The sequence below is a fragment of the Trichosurus vulpecula genome, chromosome 4 (genome assembly GCF_011100635.1).
Source record: "Trichosurus vulpecula isolate mTriVul1 chromosome 4, mTriVul1.pri, whole genome shotgun sequence".
Classification (NCBI taxonomy): domain Eukaryota; kingdom Metazoa; phylum Chordata; class Mammalia; order Diprotodontia; family Phalangeridae; genus Trichosurus; species Trichosurus vulpecula.
The window spans coordinates 60,498,665-60,523,256 of record NC_050576.1 but is presented as its reverse complement, the minus strand read 5'-3'; the positions used below and the strand labels follow the sequence as shown (position 1 = coordinate 60,523,256).

The window sequence follows — 24,592 nt, the reverse complement described above, 5'->3', positions numbered from 1 at the left end:
ATTAATAGGCACTCCCTTAGTTTACAGTTCTTTGCCATTTACCTTTACCAAAAGGACTGCTATAAATATTTCTGTATATATGGGTCCTTTTTTTCTCTTTCTCTGGTCACTCTGGGATGGAGGCCTAGCAGTGGTATTGCTGGCTAAAAGAGCATGCATATTTATAGTGACTTTTGGGGCATAATTCCAAATTTACCAGAATAACCAGATTGATTCAAAGCTCCAACATCAAGTGCGTATATGTGCTTGTAATTTTGTAGGCTCTCTAGTCTGATGGATGAAGTCAGCTCTTTATATATCTTAGATATCAGACCTTTATCACAGAACTTGTCAGTATGATTTTTTTTTCAGTTAACTATTTCCCTTCTCAGTTTAGCTGCAATGGTTTCGTTTGGTCAAAAGTTTTTCAAACTGTATGTAATCAAAATTGTCTATTTTATCTTCTATGCTTTAATTTCTTCAAAAAAATGATTGATTTTGTTTTTACATATTACCTTCATTTCCAAACATATGCTTCACTCCCTTCCCCCTTATCCAGAGAGCCCTCCTTTATAACAAAGAATACAAAAGAGATAGAAAAACTCAGTTTAGCAGAATTAATCAATCAATGCTCAATATGCATAGACCCCTGACTCTGCAAGGAAGGGAGAAAGACGCATCTTTTAAGTTCATCTTTCCCTTTCTTTTGGGGGCAAACTTCTTAATCACAGTTAAATAGCCTTCAGTTTCCATTCACAGTCAGGTCCCAATTAGTGAGAATAATTAATAAAGAATTCCTGTGAAATTCAGTTTCACACTGCACATTTCCACTGGGCTGGAACTAATGACTATATTTTACTTAGATTATCATCTCAAATAAGGCAGCCACTTCAGTAGAGTTATTATTCGCAGTAATCAGGACCTGCTATAAATTGCTGTGGTCACTGTATATATTGTTTTCCCAGTTCTACACACTTTGCATCAATTCATAATTTTTTTATGCTCCTTTTCCAAGGGAAAAAAGTTCCTTAAAAAATGAAAAACTCTTTTATAAAGGTCACAAGTTTCAGAAACAGTTTTTTTTTTTGCTGTAAAGTTGATTTTTTTCTGCTTTCAAATTTTTGCCTGCTCATAAATTGGCAGAAACTGAAAAACCTTAAGTTATGCAATTGTGTAGATGGAAGAGACAGATTAAGAAACAAAAAAGTTTCTAAAAGTCAAATGAACAAATTACCTAGTAAATTTTTATGCTTTTATATTTAGTTTCTTGTGTTAAGTAATATTACATTACATTCAGATACATTTTAGTCATGCTCCAAACAACAGTCATCTACTTTGTTCCTTTTTCTTTACTACTACAAAAAGTGGAACTAAAAATATTTTGGTTTATTTATCATATACTATATTAAATACCTCCTTGAAGTATTTGTTTTGCAGTGGGATTTCAAGGCCAAAAGGCACAATTTAGACATTTTCTTAATGTAATTTCAACTTGCTGTCCAGAAAACACCCTCATTTTTTGAACTTGGAGCAAATCTGCCCTTCTATTGTTTCTTCATTTCTGTTTGCCAATACACTCTGGTTTTATGTATTCTTTAAAAAGGAAAAATAAAACAAACCTTTCATTCAAATCTGTATCCTCTCCCATTCTACCTCCTTCACTGACAATTAAATTATATTGCAGTCTTTTTGGACTTATTTGTTAAAGCATCATAATCTGGCTACCAACTCTACGATTGTAATGCATTATTTCTCTTGAGATTCTTGACCTTTTGTTCCTCCAGATGAATTTCATTATCATTTTTCTACCGTTATAGATTACTTCTTTGGTACTTTGATTTGTATGGCACTGAATAAGTGAACTGATTTAGATAATAGTGTCATTTTTATTATATTGGTTTTGCTTTCCCATGAGCAATTAATATTTCTCCAATTATTTAGGTCTGTCTTTTGAGTTTTGTAGCTGTAATCGTATAGTTATATGTGCCTTGGTAGGTAAATTCCAAAGTACCAAAATTATAATAAAAAGCTACTTCTAATGTTTTCAATCACTTTAGTCACCTAAGAATAGCTTTTTCCTCAGGGCTCATCCTCCCTGGCCCTAATGTAGTTTGTGACACTGCGAACTCAGGCTTGAAACCCAGGCAGTCACCCTCAGTTACTCATTCTATCTCATCATCTTCCCTCTCCCATATCCAGTTTGTTGCCAAGGCCTGTTGAGATTATCTTTCTAACATCTCTCTTATACATTGTTTTCTCTAATACTGCCACTCCTCCTTCTCATCCTTCATGCCTGGACTATATTGCAAAAGATCCTGCTTCAAGTTTCTCTCCATTTAGCTGTCCAAATGATACCCCTAAAGTACAGGTCTGACCATGCTATTAGCTTTCCCCAAACCTCCACTCAATAAACTCCATTGGTTCTTTATTTAATCTCGAGGATCAAATATAAAATGTTGTTTGGTATTCAAAGACCTTCATAACCTGGCTCCTTCCTACTCTTCCAATCTTTTCATCTCCTATATCCATGCATTTTCACTGCCTGCCCCCCATGCCTGGAATTCTGTCCCTCCTTGTTTCCTTCAAATCCTAGCTAAAATCCTACCTTTTACAAGAATCTTATCCGGATTCCCCTTATTCAATTCACCCTGTATCCATCTCATTTACACACAGTTGTTTGCATGTTGTCTGCCTCATTAGACCGTGGGCTCCTTGAGAGAAAAGACTTTCTTTACCTTTCTTTGTTTCCCCAGCACCTGGTACACAGTAGGTACTTAATAAAAGATTGTTTATTGACTGACCATTCCATGTTTTCTCACATGTGTGCTCCTGCTCATCTCCATGGAGTGCTCATCTCTTCCCTTATCCACATCTGTTTGCTCAAGGTCTACTGATCTCTCCTAGCACAATGCCAAGGCCATCTCCTGAAGCTTTATTTTTAGTTATTTCTAGTATGGCCCTTTCCTAAATATTCCTTCTTCCCCACAGCACTTTCTTTATGCTTCAGTTATGTTACCTAACATATTTTGCCTTGCATTGGAGTTATTTGTGAATTTGTCTTATGTCCCTACCAGACTGGAAGCTCCTTGATGGCAGGTACTATACGCCTTATTTATGAAAGCATCTAATGCTTAGTAAATATCTGTTCAATGAACAAAACAGTAAGAGACGCCAGGCAAAAATACCCCTATTCAGATAATTTCTATGAATTTATGTTGTTGTTCAGTCGTTTTCAGTTCCGTCATTTCTTCGTGACCCCATTTGGGATTTTCTTAGCAAAGATACTGGAATGGTTTGCCATTTCCATCTCATTTTACATGTACAAATGTATACAGAGGTTCCCAAACTTATCTGGCCTACTGCACCCTTTTCAAAAAAAAAAAATTTACTCAGTGCTCCCCTGGAAATCTACTTTCCTTAACCTTTTAGTGTTTTTTTTTCCTAAAATTTGCATCACCCAAGGCTACTATGGCCCTCCTGGATTCTCCCAGTGCACCCCAGGGGGTGGTATCACCACTTTGGGAACCTACAAATACCAAAATAATTTATATACCCAAAAGTTTTTCAGCAATTCTTGTATGTGGCAAGCCAACTAGCTACATATAAAAGACTTATCTAAGGATTTTACTCAACATTCTTTTTAAAATGTAAAAATACAAAATTTTTCTGAGGGAAAAAAAGTTCCTTAAAAAGTGGAAATCTCTTTTATAAAGGTCACAAGGTCCAGCAACACAATAATTTCCTTTGTTTTACTGTAAGGTGTTTTTTTTTTCCTGGTCAAATTTTTGCCTGCTGATAGACTGTCAGAAACTAAAAAATTTTAAGTTATGCAATTGTATAGATGGAAGAGACATCAGATTAAGAAACAAAAAAGTTTCTAAGGTTGACTGAGCAAATTACCTAGTAATCTACCACTTTGCATTTAATATTACAATCATGGTAATTTTATGAGCAGTTACACAATACATATATGCTATTAAATTTTAAAAGTTATTTAGTTGAAGAGCACGAGAGAAATTATATTTTGAATATTTTCTAAGTAAAATACTTCCCTCCCAATTGGTACTCCTACCTTTCCCCCATACCCTGAAAATTTTGGATATTTTATTTCTATAGGAACTGTAGTTCTACAAGCTTTCCCTCTTTGTGTAAATATTCCTCCTATGTCCTTCTATCTCTTCCATTAGTTAGAACTAATTTCTGTACCAGAACCCATCTGAAAGGTGTATACTTAAGTTCTATGTACATATGTACAAAACAGCTCTTCTTCCCCCCTCAAAGAAGTAGATGGTGAAATGACAAAGGGCACCCTATCAACATTCCTTTGTCAATTTAGAGATTGAATGAGAGGGTAGAAGACTTACAGAAGGTTCCAGGGAAGTGAAGTGAAAATAGGGGTTATGATTCCAGCAGTCCAAGTTTGTGATTGCGTAAAATTTTTGAAAGTTTAGATCTTCCCTTACCCTCTTAGCAGGCTTATCAACAGAAGAATGGCTGATTTGTCTCAAATTCAGAAGTAACATGAGATTTTGAAAAGGGTTGGGATCACACAGTTACCTCATAAGGTTGTTTTACATAAGCAAATGAGAAGTGTAAGATAGAAGTTGAAAGATTTAACAAGAAGCTGAGTACAGGAAAAGAGGGTATGCTTGCATTATTTTGTAGAAGGACTTGGGCACATTTTAAGGGGCATTTTGTTCTATCGTAAAGCTATTAATGAAAAGTAAAGTGAATGCTGTCTTGTTCGAGTACATTGATGAAGACATGAAATGACACTGGTTGAGGGTAGTAACTCTATGCGTATGCCCACAATGACAAACGAAGCTCTACCCAAACCCAAATGATTAGACAGAATCACAGAATCTCAGAGTTGGGAGTTCAGACCTCTTCTAGTTCAACCTGTACCTAAACAAGAATTTCGTCTATGACACTGACCAAAAATGGTTATCTAGTCTCTGTTGAAAATCAACAGCAATGAAAAATTCATAATTCCCTGGGGCATTCCATTTCACTTTTAATAACTGTTAGGAATTTTCTTGCATCCAACTGCAATCTGTTTCTGCAATTTCTGATAGCTCTAAATTCTGCTCATAACATTTAAGATTAACTTGATGCTGCTAATAGTCTTTAATATGCAAAATATTTGGCATAACAGGGCTTACTATATTTAAATGACAAATTTCTTCCTCAATCGGATATAATATACAAAATCTACATTTGAAGACATTTTTCTTACCTGTATTGGCATCGCCACTTTCCATTGATGGTTTACTCGTTTCTGACGGATTGTTCATTCTTGAATCTGCATTAAAACAGAGAAGAATGTAGTAAAAGGAAGGAAAGAAATAAGCGTTTATTAAATACCTATTACATGCTAGGCACTATGCTGTCCTTTTTACAAAATATTACAAATATATTAACTTACTAATCTTCACAACCCTGGAAGGTGGGTACTGTTATTATCTCTATTTTACAGTTGATGAAACTGAGGCAAGCAGAAGTTAAGTGACTTATTAAAGGTCACACAGCTACTAAGTGTTTAAGGATGAATTTGAACTCAGGTCTTCCTGATTCCAGGCCAAGAGTACCATCTACATGTTCCCCACACAGGGTACCTCTCCGCCCCTCCCTTTTAGCTTCTTTTTGTGTACGAGCTCTTTGAGGACAGGAGCTATCTTTCCTTTTCTTATTTGTATCCCTAGCACTTAGCACAGTGCCTGACACACAAGAGGCACTTAAAAAATGTGTACTGTATTGTGTTGTGTTGTATAAAGAAAAAGTCAACAAAATACACAGTGATGTTAGTGATAAAAATAGGTCTTTTATTTAATAGGGAAAATGATTTATAATAAATAATTTAAAAAACTCCTGTGCTAGTCCTCACCACTGATGTTACACAAGAAATTGATATACTAAAACCATGTTGGACAAAGGGGACAAGAGAAATATAATACATAAATACAAGTCAAATGTCTACTGGGAAGCTAGAGGAATGACATAAGAGAAATAAATTTTCTATTATGAGTCATGAAGCTTTATTAAAAGAAATAACTTCTGGTGAAAACTGAATACTTGTAATGACAAGCAAAGTGGGACTTTGTTTCTTTTGGAATGCGTCTCAGCACTAAGGCAATCAAGTGCCTTTGATTGAGTCTTGCTTTTGTTTCAATCAAGAGTTTTGATCGAATCAAGAGTCTTTGATGATGTGCTTAAGTCACAAGAAAGCCTAAGCCACATGTATTTGAGTCACATGGTTGTGACCCTGAAGTGTGTGTGTGTGTGTCTGTATACACACACACTCATACATTCTGAGGTGAGTGTTCAGAAGATTCGGGCAGCTGTTAAGGAGCCTCCTGGCTTTGAAAACCTTCTCTCTCTGGTAACTACGTACGTATGTATTACTATGGACTGACAGTTAGAAGCTCTGTCTGATGATTTGTGGTTTTTGCTCTGCTTATATAATTTCTGCTTGTAATTTCTGTTTGTGTTTTCTCTGAAGTTCAGGTGCTGACTTTTCCCCCTGAGCTAAGTGAATGATATATGTATGTTTTATTAAAGTGATTTAGTAAACCCTTTAAAGTTGCTCTCCTTAGAAAAGCAGATCAAAGACTCTGTGCTAGCAGCCCTCTCATGTGCTGGTGTTGTTGAGAAGTCTTACACCTCCACAGCAGCAGCAAGCAGCATGTTTGCTAGAGTACTTCATGAGTAAATGATGTTACCAATACAGACTGAGCGTTCACCAGTAGAGAAGTACATCAGTTTGCCCTTCACAGCCCTCCCTCACTTAAATCCAAGTCACTTACAAGTCACCTTCCTTATGTCATTGTTCTCTTCAAAAAAGAAGGATAAACAAGTACATCAGTAAATCTCTGAATGAGATAGGACATTAACTTAATATAGAAAATTAAGGCCAGCATTCTAACTTTCTCAAAAGAAAGATAAAATGTAAAGGAACCATTTCAGATAATAACCTTTCCTTTTGTTTTCAAAAGAACTGTCAAATTAAACAAATACCAGTGTCTTTAGGTGAAAGATTTTTACTAGGTTGACTCAGAACATTTCAGCAATGAAAGACAGGTGAACATAGCTATATGTCTTGATTTGCAAGGATAATGAAATATTGTTATATATTCCCTTAATGAATTTTAGATAAACCCACTGATTCAGGTATTTTCTTTGTGTTTTTTTTTAAAATTAATGTTGTTCCAAAAGATTTTTTAAGTATGATAATATTCTCCTACTCTTATACGTATATGGTATGAGAATATTCTCCTACTCTTTTATCTTTGAAAGTGTCATGGTGCAAAAGTATTTAAAAAAAATACCTTTACTCTATATATAGTAGATATCCACCATACTCATTCTCCAACAAGTTGCTTTTTTTCCTACCAGGAAAAACTCATTAGTAGTTATCAATAGATAAATGCTGTTAATTTTAGTTTTGTGAACATAGAAACTTTAATTCTTTTTAACCTATATGCCAAAACTTGCAACTAGCAAATCAAATCCATCAATACTTATTGGTTTTTGCCCTAGTACCTATGAGGAGCTGTGATAGGTAATGAAAATTTAACTATGGCAGCAAAGCACAGGGAAGGTGTTCTGGGATTTCAGTCATGGAACATCAGCTTGAATTCCCAAATCTAGGACTTGGTATTTGTATGATCTTAGGCAAGTTCCTTCACTTCTCTTGACATCAGTTTCCTCAACTGTAAAGTAAGGGGCTGAGACTAAAATGTTCTGTTAAGGTTTTTCCAGATCTAATTTTAGGATTCTGATATATTTGTTCTCAGTTGCTGGGCCATTTAACCTTCATCCCCATAATCATGAAAGTTTTAATTCCAAGCTTGATACATGAGAATTGCAAAGATTTTTCAAAAGTAAATTCCACTTCTAACTTTAATTTTTTTTTTACCAGTGCTTTCTGTGTCACAGGTTATTATTTGTACATACAAACAAGTCCAAAGCATCTTTCTCTTCAAAATTCAAAGGGCAACTCTTGACCAGTTGGACGGGATGGCCTTCCATCCTTCAAGTCACTTTCAGACATGAAGAAAAAATCTATTCAGAAAATGACCCTAAATCTTATCTGAAAGCATGAAATACTAGGATTGAAAGCAGCAGGTGCCTGAGCCTGACTAAAATCTAGCTTTCTATATGACTTAACTGAAGTTTTATGAGACAATATAGAAAAACATAAATGCAATAGGAAGTGTAGACAGCTACTACTCAATGTCATGTACAGAATAAATTAGGAAGAATAAGTGGAAAGATGATGAACTGGCATTAAGACCTGAAAAGAGTTTAAACAAAAAAAGACTTCCCAAGTAGGGCTGGAATGATCTGGGCAACCAATGAGCCTGGATTAGGAAGCAGTAGTACCTAAATACTAACTGTAAAATACCTTCCTAGGTAATCTTAAACAAATGCCTTAATCTTCAATTTATGTGATAGCCAATAGGGATCTTCTCAAAATATCCTACTATGTTTTCAAGAGTTTCACAGTCATCACATCAAATCATTTCACAAGAGAGAGGGTGCGCAGGTAGGAAACAAGTGTTGGGAAATTCTGATTAATTTATTTTTCTGACTTACTGAGAATCATGCAGAAAAGCCTTTTAGTTTCAACCTTTATTATTTAAAATTACTCTAAATTATATTATTTTAAATTTCTGAGTAAATACAATACCTTCTTTGATGTTTAAGGATCATATAGGGCCCCTAAGACATTGTTCTAAATATAATTTTTCACTGTGTAAAGCTGAAAATAGAGAATCAAAGAATTCAAAATGATACAGGAAATTGGGTTGAAGGTATACTGTGCCCAAGGCATACCCTAAAAGTTGTTCTTTTTAATAAATGTCTCATATGAACTTATTTCTTCTTAAATTTCTCTTTTTCCTCAGAGGAAAGGGAGGTTTCTAGGTAGGCCGAGTTCCAGATATTAGAGGGTGTTAGGCAATTTTACTGCCATGTCAGGTTTAAAAAGTGATCCTTTTCTAAAAGGAATAAAATGATTTTTTCTAACCATCTTTACATTCTTTTGAGGAGGAGACATAATTATAATGAGGAAACAGAGGAATAAAAAAGTTAAGAGGTTTGTCACAGACATTATCACAACCAGGCTCTCTCTGAGGTTCCTTCAAGCTTCTGATCCCTAACAAATACTTCTAGACTGACTGATCCTATGAATCTATGATACTAAATCACACTATCCTTAAAATAGGTTTCCAGCACCTCAGCGATAGTTTTCTGTTATGTTATGACCACATATCTGAAAACCAAGTGTCCTGGGTGTCCATTTTAAAATACTGGCCACTTCAGAAGGTTCAAATACGCAAAGCCAAAACCCAAAGGAATGTTCCAGCTTTCTGTGATATGTTGTATTTTGCAGACCCTAAAGATAAGGCTTCAAAGGTCAGAAAAAATATTAGTAATTTTCAAGAAACATGTAGAATTATTTGGTACAAAGGAAAGCAAATACAAGTTGACAATTTTTTTAAGAGTACAAGCACAGCCTACATTGTGGCATCAGGGAAACAACTATCTACTTTATTTTTGACTCATGCACATCATATTTGGAAAATGTTTGATTGTCTGCATAGGGCTTAGTGTATGCTTCTAAAAACCAAGAGACATGCTAAGTTAAGACTTAAGTTTCCATGGCAAGCCAGTTTCAGAAAAAAAAAAAACACAAATGTAAGATATTTTTTGAAAATGTCCTCTGAACCAAAAAAAAAAAAAGAGTAGCAGAGAGAGACTAGCTACGGATACATGAGCTTTAGCTTTGCAAAAGCTTTCCTTCCCCCTCCTTTAACTCTCCCCACCTCAAGAAGTTGCATAGGCGATTAAGCATATGCATAAGTCAACCCCCCTCCATTTCCATATAATGCTTATAAAAAAAGAAGTGAGTGGGTACCCACCTAGAACATAGTCACTGCAGTCCAGCATTGCTCAGAAATCCTCTACAGGTTAGAAAGTCCAAAGGAAGGAAGAAAAAGCAAGGAGGTTGGGGAAAGGAATGGTGTCTCACAAATCTATACTATAGCTCTAAAACAGAATGAGAAAGGGATGGGGGTTAGGGGTGGAAAGGGGACAGGGAGAAGCAAAATACAACTTCTTCAGTTACACCATAGCAATCTTCAACTGAATAAGGAAACTTCAGTTGCTCTAGGGAGTTTTAGGCTCTCCTACTAGCTAGGACTGACATTGTCAAGGCAACTGAAGCATGAAAAGTTCCCCTTTTTGTAATAAAATAGAAACAAAGATTGCAGCTGGCAGTTTCCATAATGAAGCTTAATCAGTATGCGCATGATTAGGGCCTTATGCAAATCTCCTCTCGTTAGCACAGCAGCCAGCACTTTGAAGTCCAGGAACAATTCATTTGCAGAGTACACTGAAAGCACTCCCTGCATAATTTAAATCACCACATAAATATTTATCAGCTCATTTGCATATTAATTGGCAGTGCATGAAGGGAAAAATTATCTCCAGAGTGCCAGCATAATAATTAGGAGAACAAAATGAGATTTCTTCCAATGGCTTGGCTTTTCAGACCTACCTCAGCACAGTACCAAGGGGAGAAGGAGGGAAAAAAGACAGAATTCTGTTAAAATGCCACTGAAATGACACGTACAAATTAGAAACAACTCTACAGACTTAAGCACCTTTAATCTTATTCCTGCTAGCAACAATGACTTCAATAATAAAAGGGATTTGCCAAAAGCTTTCTACACAGTCCAAATAATCCCAAGGAAACAATTAGCAAGGTAGATGCAGAACCACAGGCTGTTGGGATGGTACTAACCTATCTCTATGGAGTTTCCTAAATGTTAACATGAACTTTCAGGAGAGGGTCCCACTTAGAATTTGGGCAACATTAGGAATCTGGAAGCAGACCAGGTCCCATAAAAATTGTCTACTAGCTCCTGGCAATTCATTACCTGTTAATCTCTTCATACTACCAGGTTAACAGCAAAGGATTAATAAGCAAGTGCTATTATTCAGTATCTTAAAAAGAAATCAATCCCCACTGATATCTAACTAGAGTAGAAAATAGTATGATAGCTACAAGACCCTGGCAAACAGTCAAAAATCATGAAATGCTGATTGCAGAGCTATCTAACATTTTCTGATCACCCTCATCCAAAGGACATGTATTTATATTAAAACAGCTGACTAGGTCACACCAATTTTGAGTGAATTTAAAAGGCACAATTCCAAACCATAATTGTTTAGGCATTATTGATGCCAAAGAGATTCTTTAAATCTTTACCTATGACTCTGAGAAAAAAAAAAAGCTAATGATCTTTACAAAAACTGGTTTCAGATATAATCAAAATATTTACCACCTGGTAGCTCGCTTTCTCTGTCACCAAGGAGAATTTTTATTACAACTAAAATAAAAAGATCTTGAAAACAAAACTGTCTTTCATTTTTCATACTCCTTCCACAAAGATGTGTTAATTCTTAAGGAAAGGCAAAAGAATAACAAGATTTCATTTATGTAGCATTTTAAGGCTGACAGTGTTTTGCATAGATTACAAGGTCACTTCCATTTGTACATAGATTCAATTAGATGTAAGGATAAGCAATCCATGGAAACGTACTCACACATTAATAAAATATCATTTGCTATTATGCCATGGAAACCAAGAATTTCAGCTTGACAAGAGTGACTTTCACAAGCACACTTTATGCCACATTACCAATTAACAATAAGAAACGGTCAGTTGCATTCCTAAACTAGATGTCTATGTTCTTTCTATAAAATATCACTCCTTTACTCAAAATTATTTTATATGAATCAACAAATGTTTACTGAGCACCTAAAATATATTCTGTTAGCCAGTATAGGTATGGAAGTAGTAACACACAGCATCTCTTGTTCATAATAATGTTAAGAGTTTGGCTAAGGAGAAAATATACATGAAATAGCAAATAAGATGACAATATAACCATAAAATAGTACGTTACAGATTATAAATATTATCTCTGTATTCAGAGAAGAAAGATCAAGGACTGGAGTAGTAAGGGATGTTTTTTATAATACAAGGACAACTTCAGGTAGAATTTTAATGGTTAGGGGTGTGTGTTTACACACATATTTGCCTGCCCATGTATCTTGCAGGTGGTCTGGGGGTGGGGGGAAACAAGAATTGTAAATAGGCATGGGAAGTAGGAAGTAGGAATGAGCTTAGTCCTACCCTGAATATGGTAAATGATTGTGAGGGAAAATGAAGAGTGGAAAGCTGAAAATAATGCTTTGGGGCATGGAAAGATTAAATTATTATGATGTATCTCCCACAATTACTGATTTTAATATTAATTTTTTGAGATTTTTATATACACTGGGTGGTTAATTTTATATTTAAGCTCAATATCCCCAAAAAGAAAAGTCAGTCAAAAAACATTAATTAAGTGCCTACTATGTGCCATGCACTCACTGTGCTAAGTGCTGGGGACACAAAGAAAGGTAAAAGTGAGGAAAAGACAGAGGAACTTGCACCAGATTTCTAAATCAATGCCATGGCAACAAAACTGAAACCTCCTAATTTTTCAGTTGTGTTTTGTATACATTGGTGATTTTTCTGTCCTGAATAATATCAAGATTCCATAAGAAATAAAAGGTTCCTTGGAGAGATACGCCTTTTGGCATGGTTTCCTAAATTATTAGGACATATTGAAGAGTGTCCTATTTGGTTGGGTGGGGATGAAAGGAAAAGAAAGAACTATAACCAGAGAACTGTTTAAAAATAGCCTGAACAAAGTTGGAAGTCTAACTCATGAAACCACCTTTTCATGTGATTTTAGTGTCCTTTCATTTTCACAAAGTCTCTTGTAAGGAATTTTGGAACTTTTACTTCAATTCTTAAAGGATCTTCTAATACTTTAAGGAGATACTCTCTCCACAGAGGCAGAGAGCAAATCATATTTAACTTTGTCTCTAAGAGTTGCAGATGCTGATGAACTAAGTTCACCAATGTTGTGCAAAGCCTCTCCAAAAATTCAGGCTGGTGTCCAAATTTAATAATCCATCACCAGGTCCACGCTTAGACTATCTGGCTTAGAAGGATTTATCAGAATTTACACTCTTCTGAGAGTCATCTGCATGCCCTAATGAGGAATCAGAGCATGACTCTAATAGGATATAAGGGCTTTGGTAAGAAAGTTTTCCATCATATTTAATTCAACTGAAAAACATTTATTAAGAACTTACTGAGCATAAGACAAAAAGTCACTGCCCTCAAGGAGTTTCATTCTATTTGGGGTTGGAATCATATGTACACAGATAAATAGAAAGTAATTTTGAGGATGGGTAAAATACTAACAACTGGGGCTCTGGGAAAGGCCTCATGGAAAAGTTAGCATCTGAGTAGAACCTGGAAAGGACTGAAGGTTTCCAAGAAGCAGAGAAGGGGAGAGAAGCATTCTAGGCTTGAAGAATTCCCTGTTCAATGTTATGCATGAGGAACAGAAAGGTCATTCTGGGTAGAAGGCAGGGTATGTATGAGGAATTAATGTGAAATCAGTCTGGAAGGAAAAGTTGGAGTCAGACTATGAAGGGAAATAGGAATTTGTATTTTACCCTAGAGGTGACAGGGAGACATTGAAGCTTCCTCGGCCAGAAGTCTGCCATGGTTAGACCTATTTTAGAAATATCAATTTAGCAGCAGAGTTGAAGGCAATTTAGAGAGGGAAGAGGCTGGAGGCAAGATTAAGAAATTCTTGCAATGACCCAGGTCCCAAGGAGCCTTTCCTTCTTCCCCAGGGAAGCTGACTCTGCTACCAATGTTCCACCAGCCTTGTCAAGCTGGAAGTTCTTTCAGGTTCTGTAGGGCCCCTCTCCCCTTTTCAACTATCTTGTAGTGTGTTGTCTTCTACCATTAAAATGTAAGCTCTTCTAGGGCAGAGATCGTTACTCTTTTTTACTGCTCTTTGTATCCTGTGTGCTTAGCACATTTCCTGGTACTTAGTAGAGTTGTTAATAACTGCACCTGGACTCGAACCAGGGGAGTGATTGTGTGAGTTATGAGAAGGGGACAAATGCAAGAGATGCTGTATAGGTAGAATAGATGAGGACAGGCTCCCCACCCCCGGATCAGAACTTCCAAAAATCAGATAGAAGGAATGCCAGAGAATGAAGATGTGAGGACTCTGAGCATCAAGGAGATCCAGGACATCTAAAAGTATGGTGATGTCCTTGAGATAAATAGAGAAACAGGGAAATAAGGAAAAGGGAAGGGTTTAAGGGTAAAGATAAGAAGATCGATTTTGGACACAATGAATTTGGAATGCAAACTGATACAGTTGTGATGTGGAACTGAGCTTGGGAAAGTTAGTTACCTAACAATAGCGGTTTTCCAAACAAAATAGACAAGAGTGCAGACCAAAATTAACCGTATTACTCATTTATTAACTATTTAAAAATGCCCAAACTAATTGTGACAAGTTCCCTTTCAAATATTATTAAAAATAACATTAGTAATAGAAGATATAATTCTATGCTCTGAATCACATGTAAATACAAAACATGTATTGGTAGCTCCTCACTTACAAATGGCCCATATACACACACCTGCTTCTATCCCACCTTCCCTCCACTTTCTCATTTCTGGAAAGAACCCTCCCCCTTCATGCCACTGATAAAAACGAAAGCTTATTAAAAAATGTGAACTGGAAGAAGAAAATGGGTATGGGATATAGAAACTTTAGAGATTATCCAGTATAAGGCATTAGACACTCATTTTACAGAAAAATAAAAAGGCAGAAATAAAAAATGACATACATGTCTATAGTTAGATGTTGTAAAATAAAAGAGCTGGAATTCAAACCCTTCTGTTTACAAATCCAGGACCCCTCCTCCGCACCACTGGCAGCTTTGTATCCCCACTCTTCCTTAATTTTTAAAATTCTTTTACACTACTTAAGAGTCACCCAATTAGACTTATCTGGTCTAACAAGCCATTGTTCTCAGTCTCATTTTCAAAGAGAACCAATGACATTGTGAGAGTGATATCTTGACTTGAATTGGATGAGTGAGGGAAAGCTGAGCAAAATCACCAGCCTTAATCTTTCCTCCAGTCATCAGAGTTCAGTGGCAAGACAAAGGTCAAGACAACTGGCAATGGCCCAGTACGCAGTGCATCCTCTTTTTAAAATGCAAAAACTCAGGCAGGGCTGTAGTATAAAGAATACTGGGTTTGTAAAGAAAAGACCTGAATTTGAACTGCGGCTCCGCCACTTACCAGTGTAACCCTAAACAAATTATCTAACTTCTGTGGGCCTCCTTTTTCTCATTTGATTGGATAAGATTTTTAAAGGATTCTTTCTAAATCTAAACTCTTTGACTCATAAGTTGGCATTAATTCTCATCATCTGTTTTCTTTTTAACATGAAGATCTAAAGAATTTAAATGAAAATCATGTCACCTTGCCCAATTTGGCCTTGTACCCAATAATGGAGGAAACTCTTGCTACTCTTTCTTCCAGCAGAATGCGGTAGGCTAAAATCTGGATGCAGAAACGTTATTTCTTTTGTCCTGATTGCATTTGCACCATTAGTACTGTTCTGATATACTAGTGGTTTTTATCGATCATAAGGTCATAAATTTAGAGCTAGAAGGGACAGCTGAAGCAAACTGGTTCAATCCACTCAGTTTACAGATGAGAAACCTAAGGCACAGAATTGCCTAAGGTCACAGTGAGGCAGGATTTGAACCCAAGAATACCTGGTTCCACAAGTCCAGTGCTCTATCTACTACGCCAAGCTCAAAGAGCCTGGAAACCTAACAAGTCCTATGATCCTATTTCCATGAAACACTTCTTTAGAAGTTTGAACTTACGTAAAACGTTCACTACCTGTAGAAAGAGCTTTGTTATACTCGATCAATCAAGCAAGCATTTAACAAGCACTTAGTGTGTGCCAGTCAACAAGCATATTAAGTGCTTCCTATTGTGCTAGGGAAATAGAGAAGGGCTGGGAATATAAATGCAGGTAAACAGAAACAGTTCCTACTCTCAAGGAGCTTACATTTTAGTGGAGGGAAGAGAATGCACAAAAAGAAGCTGAAAGGGGAGGAATTATGATGGAGAAGTCCAGAGTGAAGCCTGGTGACTGATGAAGAGATGGCTGGCCTGAGGCCTCCTTAAATTCAGGCTCTGGGAAGAGCTATCCAATAAGAGGGAGGGGATGTAGGGGCAGAGGGTAAACGTGTTGGGCACTGTGCTAAACAATGGGGATACAAAGAAAGGCAAAAGCAAACATGACCTCAAGAATATTTTTTCTTTTTTTAATATTTAATTATTCTCATTTATTTCTTTCTTTTAAAAATAATTTTTACTGTAATTTTCTGTTTCTTACATCACCAGAATATTTCACGCATCCTTCCATCTCTACCTCCTAGAGAGCCATCCCATATGACAAAATGTTTTTTAGAGAGGAAAAAGAAAATAAGCATAAATGATTGAAAAAAATCTGAAAACAGATGCAATGTGTAACACCTATTGTTTTCCCACCTCCACACAGGAGTGGGTTGGGGGGAGAGGTATCTTCTCATATCCCTTCATTTGAGGTTTGTTTCACTTACTTTTGATTTTTTTGGCATATTGTTCTCCTTTCCATTTATATTGTGTTTTGGTTACTGTGCATATTCTATATCAGTTCATATAGATTTTTTTCATGCTTCTCTGTAGTCAACACACACACACACCATTTGTCCATACTCCATTACATTCATGCGCCACAAGTTGTTTAGCCATTCCCAACTAATGAGCATCTACTCTGTTTGTAATTCTTAGCTATCACAAAAAAGGCTACAATAGTTATTTTGAAGCACGTGGGTACTAAATCAATGGCTTCCTTTAAGTTCAGCAACATAGTCTAGTTCAAAGAGCATGGACATTTTAATCACTTTATTTGCATAATTTGAAACCACTTTCCAAAATGGTCATACCATTTTCACAGCTCCACCAACAACGTATTAGTGTGCCTATCTTTCCATAAACCCTAACAATGACTATTGCCATTCTGGGCCATTTTCTAATTGCCATTTTCTTCAATTAAAAAAAAAATTAAAGTTTTGAGTTCCAAATTCTTTCCCTTCTTTACTCCTTCTCTCTTTCTGCTCTCCCTCCTCGAGACTATAAACAACCAGACATAGGTTACACATGTGCAATTATGTAAAACATTTCCATATTGATCATTTGGTACATGACTCAAATCAAAGAAAAAAATGAAAGAGTGAAAAATAGCATGCTTCAGTCTATGCAGTCAATATCCATTCTTTTTCTGGAGGCAGATAATATGCTTTGTCACTAGTCCTTTGGGATTGTCTTGGATCATAATACTGCAGGTGGCAAAACTATAGCATCTAGGAGGAGCCAAGATGGCTGATGGAAAGCAGGGACTTGCTTGAGCTCCCCCCACCCAGGTCCCTCCAAACACCTAGAAAATGGCTCTGAACAAATTCTAAAGCTGCAGAACCACAAAATAGCAGAGGGAAGCAGAGCTCTAGCCCAGGACAACTTGGATGGTCGCTGGGAAAGGTCTATCGCACAGAGCTGGGAGTGGAGCAGAGCAGAGCCCAGCGTGGCCCACGCGCACCAACCAGACCGGGAGTTGGGCAGAACAGGCCCTAGCGCCCTGAATCAGTGAGCTGTGGCAGTTACCAGACTTCTCAACTCATAAATGCCAAAGACAACAGAACAGGTTAGTGGGAAAAAACTTCTGGGACAGAGTGAGAGGAGTTTGTGGTCAGCCACCGCCCCAGGGGTGTGCAAGTGGTGCAGCTCCTGGGCTGCTTCCAGAGCTCCAGCTGCAGTTGCTTCTGGCCCCAGGCCCATCTGGTGGGAGGAATTAAGTGGCGGATCAGAGCAGGAGTGCAGAGCCTGCTTGGATCTGAGTCATGGTCCGGGGGTTGGCGGTTCTTGGGGGAGCAGCAGTGCTGGTGTGGCAGAGCTTGCTGTGTAGAAATAGCTCTGAACCCTTTTCTTTTCCCTCTTCCAGTGATGGACCTGATAGAAATTAAAAATGGTTCAGCGTCTGACATATCGCCGTAGGCTGTCCTACAATACAGCTTCATCAGTGACGAACCCCAGGTAACAGAACTATTTACCTTTATACCAAGAAAGATGGAAAAGCACCAAAATTTGCCTGTGGTGTATGCCCAGAAGGACTTCGAGGTGTTCATGCAATGAGACCTAAAGTTCTTAAGGCTATCAAAGACAAAAAAGCATGTCAGCAGGGCTTATGGTGGCTCCACGTGTGCTAAGTGTGTCCGTGACAGGATCAAGCATGCTTTCCTGATTGAGGAGCAGAAAATTGCTGTGAAGGTGTTGAAGGCACAAGCACAGAGTCAAAAAAGTAAATAAAAAGGATATGTTTTTTGAATAATAAAGAAAATTAAAATTTGAAAAAAAAAAGCTCTGAAAACAACAGCGCAGCTCCTCAAGCTTGGGACAAAGTACTCTCTACTCTACAAACAGTCATACCCCGACAACAAGATCAAGGGTCAAGTAAAAATTATTGGATTACCTGAAAGCCATGATCAGAAAAAGAGCCTAGATATCATCTTTCAAGAAATTATCAAGGAAAACTGCCCCGATATTCTAGGGCCAGAGGGTAAAATAGAAATTGAAAGAACCCACTGATCACCTCCTCCCTCAAAAAGATCCCAAAAAGAAAACTCCTAGGAATATTGTCACCAAATTCCAGAGCTCCCAGATCAAGGAGAAAATACTGCAAGCAGCCAGAAAGAAACAATCTGAGTACTGTGGAAACACAATCAGGATAATACAAGATCTAGCAGCTTCTACATTAAGGGATTGAAAGGCTTAGAATATGATATTCTGGAGGTCAATGGAGCTAGGATTAAAACCAAGAATCACCTACCCAGCAAAAGGGTATCATGCTCCAAGGCAAAATATGGACTTTCAAGCTTTCTCAGTGAAAAGACCAGAGCTGAATAGAAAATTTGACTTTCAAACACAAGAAATCAAGAGAAGCATGACAAAGTAAACAAGAAAGAGAAATCATAAGGGACTTACTAAAGTGGAACTGTTTGTTTACATTCCTACATGGAAAGATGATGTGTTTGATTCATGAGACCTCATTATTAGGCTAGCTGAAGGGAATATACATATATATGTATATATGTATATATATATATATATATATGTATATGTATATGTGTACATATATATTGACAGAGGGCACAGCGTGACTTGAATATGAAGGGATGATATCTAAAAAAATAAAATCAAATTAAGGGATGAGAGAGGAATATATCGAGAGAGGGAGAAAGGGAAAGATAGAATGGGGTAAATTATCTCGCATGAAAGTGGCAAGAAAAAGCAGTTCTGTTGGAAGGGAAGATGTGGCAGGTGAATGGGAATGAGTGAATCTTGCTCTCATTGGATTTGACCTGAGGAGGGAATAACATACACACTCAACTGGGACTTGTAACCCACAGGACAGAAGGAGGAAGGGGATAAAAAGGGGGACAACAGAGGGGAGGGCAGATAGGGGGAGCAGGTAATCAAAAGCAAACACTTTCGAAAAGGGACAGTGTCAAGGGAGAAAACTGAATAAAGTGGGACAGGATAGAAGGGAGGATAACATAGTTAGTTTTTCACAACATGAGTATTGTGGAAGGGTTTTACATAATGATACACATGTGACCTATGTTGAATTGCTTGCCTTCTTAGGGAGGGTGGGTGGGGAGGGAAGAGGGGAGAGAATTTAGAACTCAAAGTTTTAAAAGCAGATGTTCAAAAAAAAAATTGGTTTTGCATGCAACTAGAAAATAAGATATACAGGCAATGGGCATAGAAATCTATCTTGCCCTATGAGAAAGTAAGGGAAAAGGGAATGGGGAGGGGGAGAGGGGTGACAGAAGGGAGGAATGACTGGGGAATGAGGCAATCAGAGTATATGCCATCTTGGGGTGGGGGGAGGGTAGAAATTCGGGAGAAAATTTGTAATTCAGAATCTGGTGGAAATCAATGCTGAAAACTAAAAATATTAAATAAATAATAATAAACTTAGACCATAAAAAAAATATAGCATCTACCAGTTACCCAAAAAGACAAGGGCAAGTGGCTAGAATGACCTGAAACACTCACTATTCCTTATAAATGAATTTATGATAAATGCTACAAACACAAACCCTAACCTTGACAACTCAGAGTTGTACTGGTGCCAGTACATCATTACCCACAGAACTACCCACAAACGCTCACACATAACATTTACCCAACAAAAAATCTTACCATTTTTTAATAGGTATTAGCATACCAAATACCCATCTCCAAGTTGAGTAGAGTGAAAAGCTTTCAAACTATAGAGACCTAGGGGAAGAAATCGATCTTGTAGAAAGAAGATGAGCTACACATCATTCCAGCTGCTACTAGAGTTATCTTAGCAATGCTTTCAGTCATCTGACAGAAGATGAGCATGTCACATATCAACTTTTGTTAAACTCCAAAGCATATTAAATTTATTTATTCTATAAATTTTGTTAAATATAAATAACATTTAAATGAAACAAATTACAACTTGTAAGATATTTAATATAATAAACATATAAACTTAAGTTGTTGGTTTTTTTTTTTAATTTCAACAAAGGATTGCAACATTTGACTCAATACCAGACACAGTCTTAAATTTAGTTCTGCATTAGCAGGTTTCTTTATTTTAATTTAAAACAAGAATAAAGTGAAAATGACCTCTCACACAAATATGCAGTGGAAAATGGTAGAATTTTAAAAGCCCTCTTGCTGAGATGGAAGTTCACTTATTTTTAGCCATCTAACCAACTGAGGAAAATAACAGCTAGTTATAAGAATTTACCTTTCTACTGAATAATGACAAGCATTGAATTAAACGATAAAAATGGTTAAAATTTCAACTGCAGGGGGGCGGAGCCAAGATGGCATCTGGTAAGCAGGGAATAATGTGAGCTCCATACGGAGACCCTCCAAAAACTTATAAAAAATGGCTCTGAACCAATTATAGAACGGCTGAACCCACAAAACAGCAGAGGGAAGTAGAGCTCCAGCCCAGGACAGCCTGGATGGTCTCTGGGTGAGGTCTATCCCACACGGAGCTGGGAGCTGGGAGCTGGGAACAGAGTGGAGCAGAGCCCAGCCTGAGCGGCGTGGACCATCCAGACCAGAAGGCCGGCGGAGGGGGCCCTAGCGCCCTGAATATGTGAGCTGCGGCAGTTACAAGACTTCTCAACCCACAAACACCAAAGACTGCGGAGAAGGTTAGTGGGAAAAGCTGCGGGAGTAGAAGGAGTTCGCGGTTAGCCCCGGGGGCCAGCGGAGGTGGGGCAGCTACAGCTGTTGTTACTTCCGGCTCCAGGCCCACCTGGTGGGAGGAATTAAGTGGCAGATCAGAGCAGGGGTGCACAGCCTGCCGAAGATCTAAGCCCAGTTCGGGTTGGGGGTTGGGGAAGGAGCAGTGCTGGTGTTGCAGAGCTGGCACCTCCCCCCCAAACGTGGAACATAGAACTCTGCAATCTACAAGCAGTCCTACCCCACTGAAAAACTCAAGGGTCAAGTTGGCCAGGCAGCGAAAACGCACCCAGATTCAGTCTCAGACTTTGCATTCTTTCTTTGCTGACAAAGAAGACCAAAACATACAGACAGAAGAAATTAATAAAGTCAAAGAGCCTACAATCCAAGAAAAACAGGAACTGGTCCCAGGCCATGGAAGAGCTCAAAAAGGAGTTGGAAAAGCAAGTTAGAGAAGTAGAGGAAAAATTGGGAAGAGAAATGAGAAGGATGCGAGAAAACCATGAAAAACAAGTCAATGACTTGCTAAAGGAGACCCAAAAAAATGCTGAAAAATACACTGAAGAAAACAACACCTTAAAAAATAGACTAACTCAAATGGCAAAAGACCTCCAAAAAGCCAATGAGCAGAAGAATGCCTTGAAAGGCAGAATTAGCCAAATGGAAAAGGAGGTCCAAAAGACCACTGAAGAAAATACTACTTTAAAAATTAGATTGGAGCAAGTGGAAGCTAGTGACTTTATGAGAAATCAGGATATTATAAAACAGAACCAAAGGAATGAAAAAATGGAAGACAATGTGAAATATCTCCTTGGAAAAACCACTGACCTGGAAAATAGATCCAGGAGAGATAATTTAAAAATTATTGGACTACCTGAAAGCCATGATCAAAAAAAGAGCCTAGATACCATCTTTCAAGAAATTATCAAGGAGAACTGCCCCAATATTCTAGAGCCATAGGGCAAAATAGAAATTGAAAGAATCCATCGATCACCTCCTCAAATAGATCCCAAAAAGAAATCTCCTAGGAATATTGTCGCCAAATTCCAGAGCGCCCAGATCAAGGAGAAAATACTGCAAGCAGCCAGAAAGAAACAATTTGAGTATTGTGGAAACCCAATCAGAATAACCCAAGATCTGGCAGCTTCTACATTAAGAGATCGAAGGGCTTGGAATGAGATATTCCGGAGGTCAATGGAGCTAGGATTAAAACCTAGAATCACCTACCCAGCAAAACTGAGTATCATGTTCCAAGGCAAAATATGGATTTTCAATAAAATAGAGGACTTTCAAGCTTTCTCAGTGAAAAGACCAGAACTGAATAGAAAATTTGACTTTCAAACACAAGAATCAAGAGAAGCATGAAAAGGTAATCAAGAAACGGAAATTGCAAGGGACTTACTAAAGTTGAACTGTTTTGTTTACATTCCTACATGGAAAGATGATGTGTATGATTCATGAGACCTCAGTATTAGGGTAGTTGAAGGGAATATGCATATATATATAGGTTTATGTATATATATATAAGTGAATGTGTATGTATGTATGTATCTATGTGTATATATATGCATGTGTATGTAGGTATATATATATATGTGTGCTTTTATATGTTTATATACATATATATGTGTATATATGTATATATATATGTGTATACATATTTGTAAAAGACAGAGAACAGACACAGGGTGAGTTGAAGATGAAGGGAAGATATGTAAAAGAAATAAAATGAAATTAAGGGATGAGAGAGCAACATACTGAGAGAGGGAGATAGGGAAAGATAGAATGGGGTGGATTATCTCGCCTGAAGGTGGCAAGAGGAAGCAGTTCTGTGGGAGGAGGAGAGAGGGCAGGTGAGGGGGGAATGAGTGAACCTTGCTCTCATCAGATTCGGCCTGAGGAGGGAATACCATACATACTCAGTTGGGTATCTTACCCCACAGGAAAGAAGAGGGAGGAAGATAAAAAAAAAATAAAAGGGGGGGGATGATGGAGGGGAGGGCAGATGGGGGTGGAGGTAATCAAAACAAACACTTTGGAAAGGGGACAGGGTCAAGGGAGAAAATTCAATAAAGCAGGATGGGTTGAGAAGGAGCAAAATGTAGTTGGCCTTTCACAACATGAGTATTGTGGAAGGGTTATACATAATGATACATGCGTGGCCTAGGTTGAAGTGCTCGACTTCTTAGGGAGGGTGGGTGGGAAGGGAAGAGGGGAGAGAATTTGAAACTCAAAGTTTTAAAAACAGATGTTCAAAAACAAAAAAAAAAAATGTTGTTGCATTCAAGTAAAGAATAAGATACACAGGCAATGGGGCGTAGAAATTTATCTTGCCCTACAAGAAAGGAAGAGAAAAGGGGATGAGAGGGGAGGGGGGACTGGGGAACAGGGCAACCAGAATATATGCCATCTTGGAGTGGGGGGGAGGGTAGAAATGGGGAGAAAATTTGTAATTCAAACTGTTGTGAAAATCAATGCTGAAAACCAAATATGTTAAATAAATAAATTTAAAAAAAAAAAGAAAAAAATTTCAATTGCATACATTCCTTCATTTTTAAGTAATGTTTACATATAAACTAACCTTTATAAAGAATCTCTTCAGATGTGACATTCTTCTCTTCTACTAATGACATGTATGCTACACTCTCATGTAAACTCAAAGAACTGACTAGTGTAGCCAACTAGATCAATGAAAATCTGTCAGATAATAGAATACTAACATAAGCAGAGAAGTTTAAGTCAGAACAGCCTTCATTAATACCGTAATGAGAGGCAACATAAAGTTTGCTTCTGTAGTATGCTACGTGATGGTCCCTGACGGCTTGTGATGCATGTACCCAGCAATCATGTTTTCAAATGGCCTGACATTTGGACTGTAAGAACATAAACATTCGTATTATCTTTATCATGTGATTACACAGCTCACGAAGGGAATTGAAGGAAGTGAGGAAGCTACTCTAATGGTATAGTATACAGCAGGGCTGTATTGAAACAATAGACAATATGTTTTGATTTGCCATTTTAGTGAGAACTTTGCAATATCTAGGCTTCCTTTACTAAAGCATTTATGTAAATTTCTATGCCTGTAGGTGAGCTGCATAAATTGCACTGCAGGGTGCAATTTGGACAGCCCTGGTACATACCATGCAAATGAGGCAATGCCAATGCATCTGACCATCTGAATTAGTTTGCTCCTTAACAGCGAATCCTTATGACATTTTGGAAACTATGTGATAACAGGTTGCAAAATTTCAAAAGCACACTGTGCTTCATCAGAAGCAGTCAAGATTTTGACGTACCGTGTTTCCCCAGGT

At 37.5% G+C, this 24,592-nt stretch overlaps 1 protein-coding gene across 1 annotated transcript in view; it reads right to left on the bottom strand.

The window, feature by feature from the left end:
* Positions 1-9,930, bottom strand: part of POU2F1 (POU class 2 homeobox 1) — a 129,158-nt gene extending 119,228 nt beyond the window's left edge. The window contains exons 1-2 of the mRNA XM_036753226.1: positions 9,903-9,930; positions 5,216-5,281 (exon numbers count right to left, since the gene is read on the bottom strand). Of these exons, the coding sequence (XP_036609121.1) occupies positions 5,216-5,281; positions 9,903-9,930 (94 nt within the window). The remainder of the gene's footprint in view (positions 1-5,215; positions 5,282-9,902) is intronic.
* Between the last annotated feature and the right edge of the window lie 14,662 nt (positions 9,931-24,592).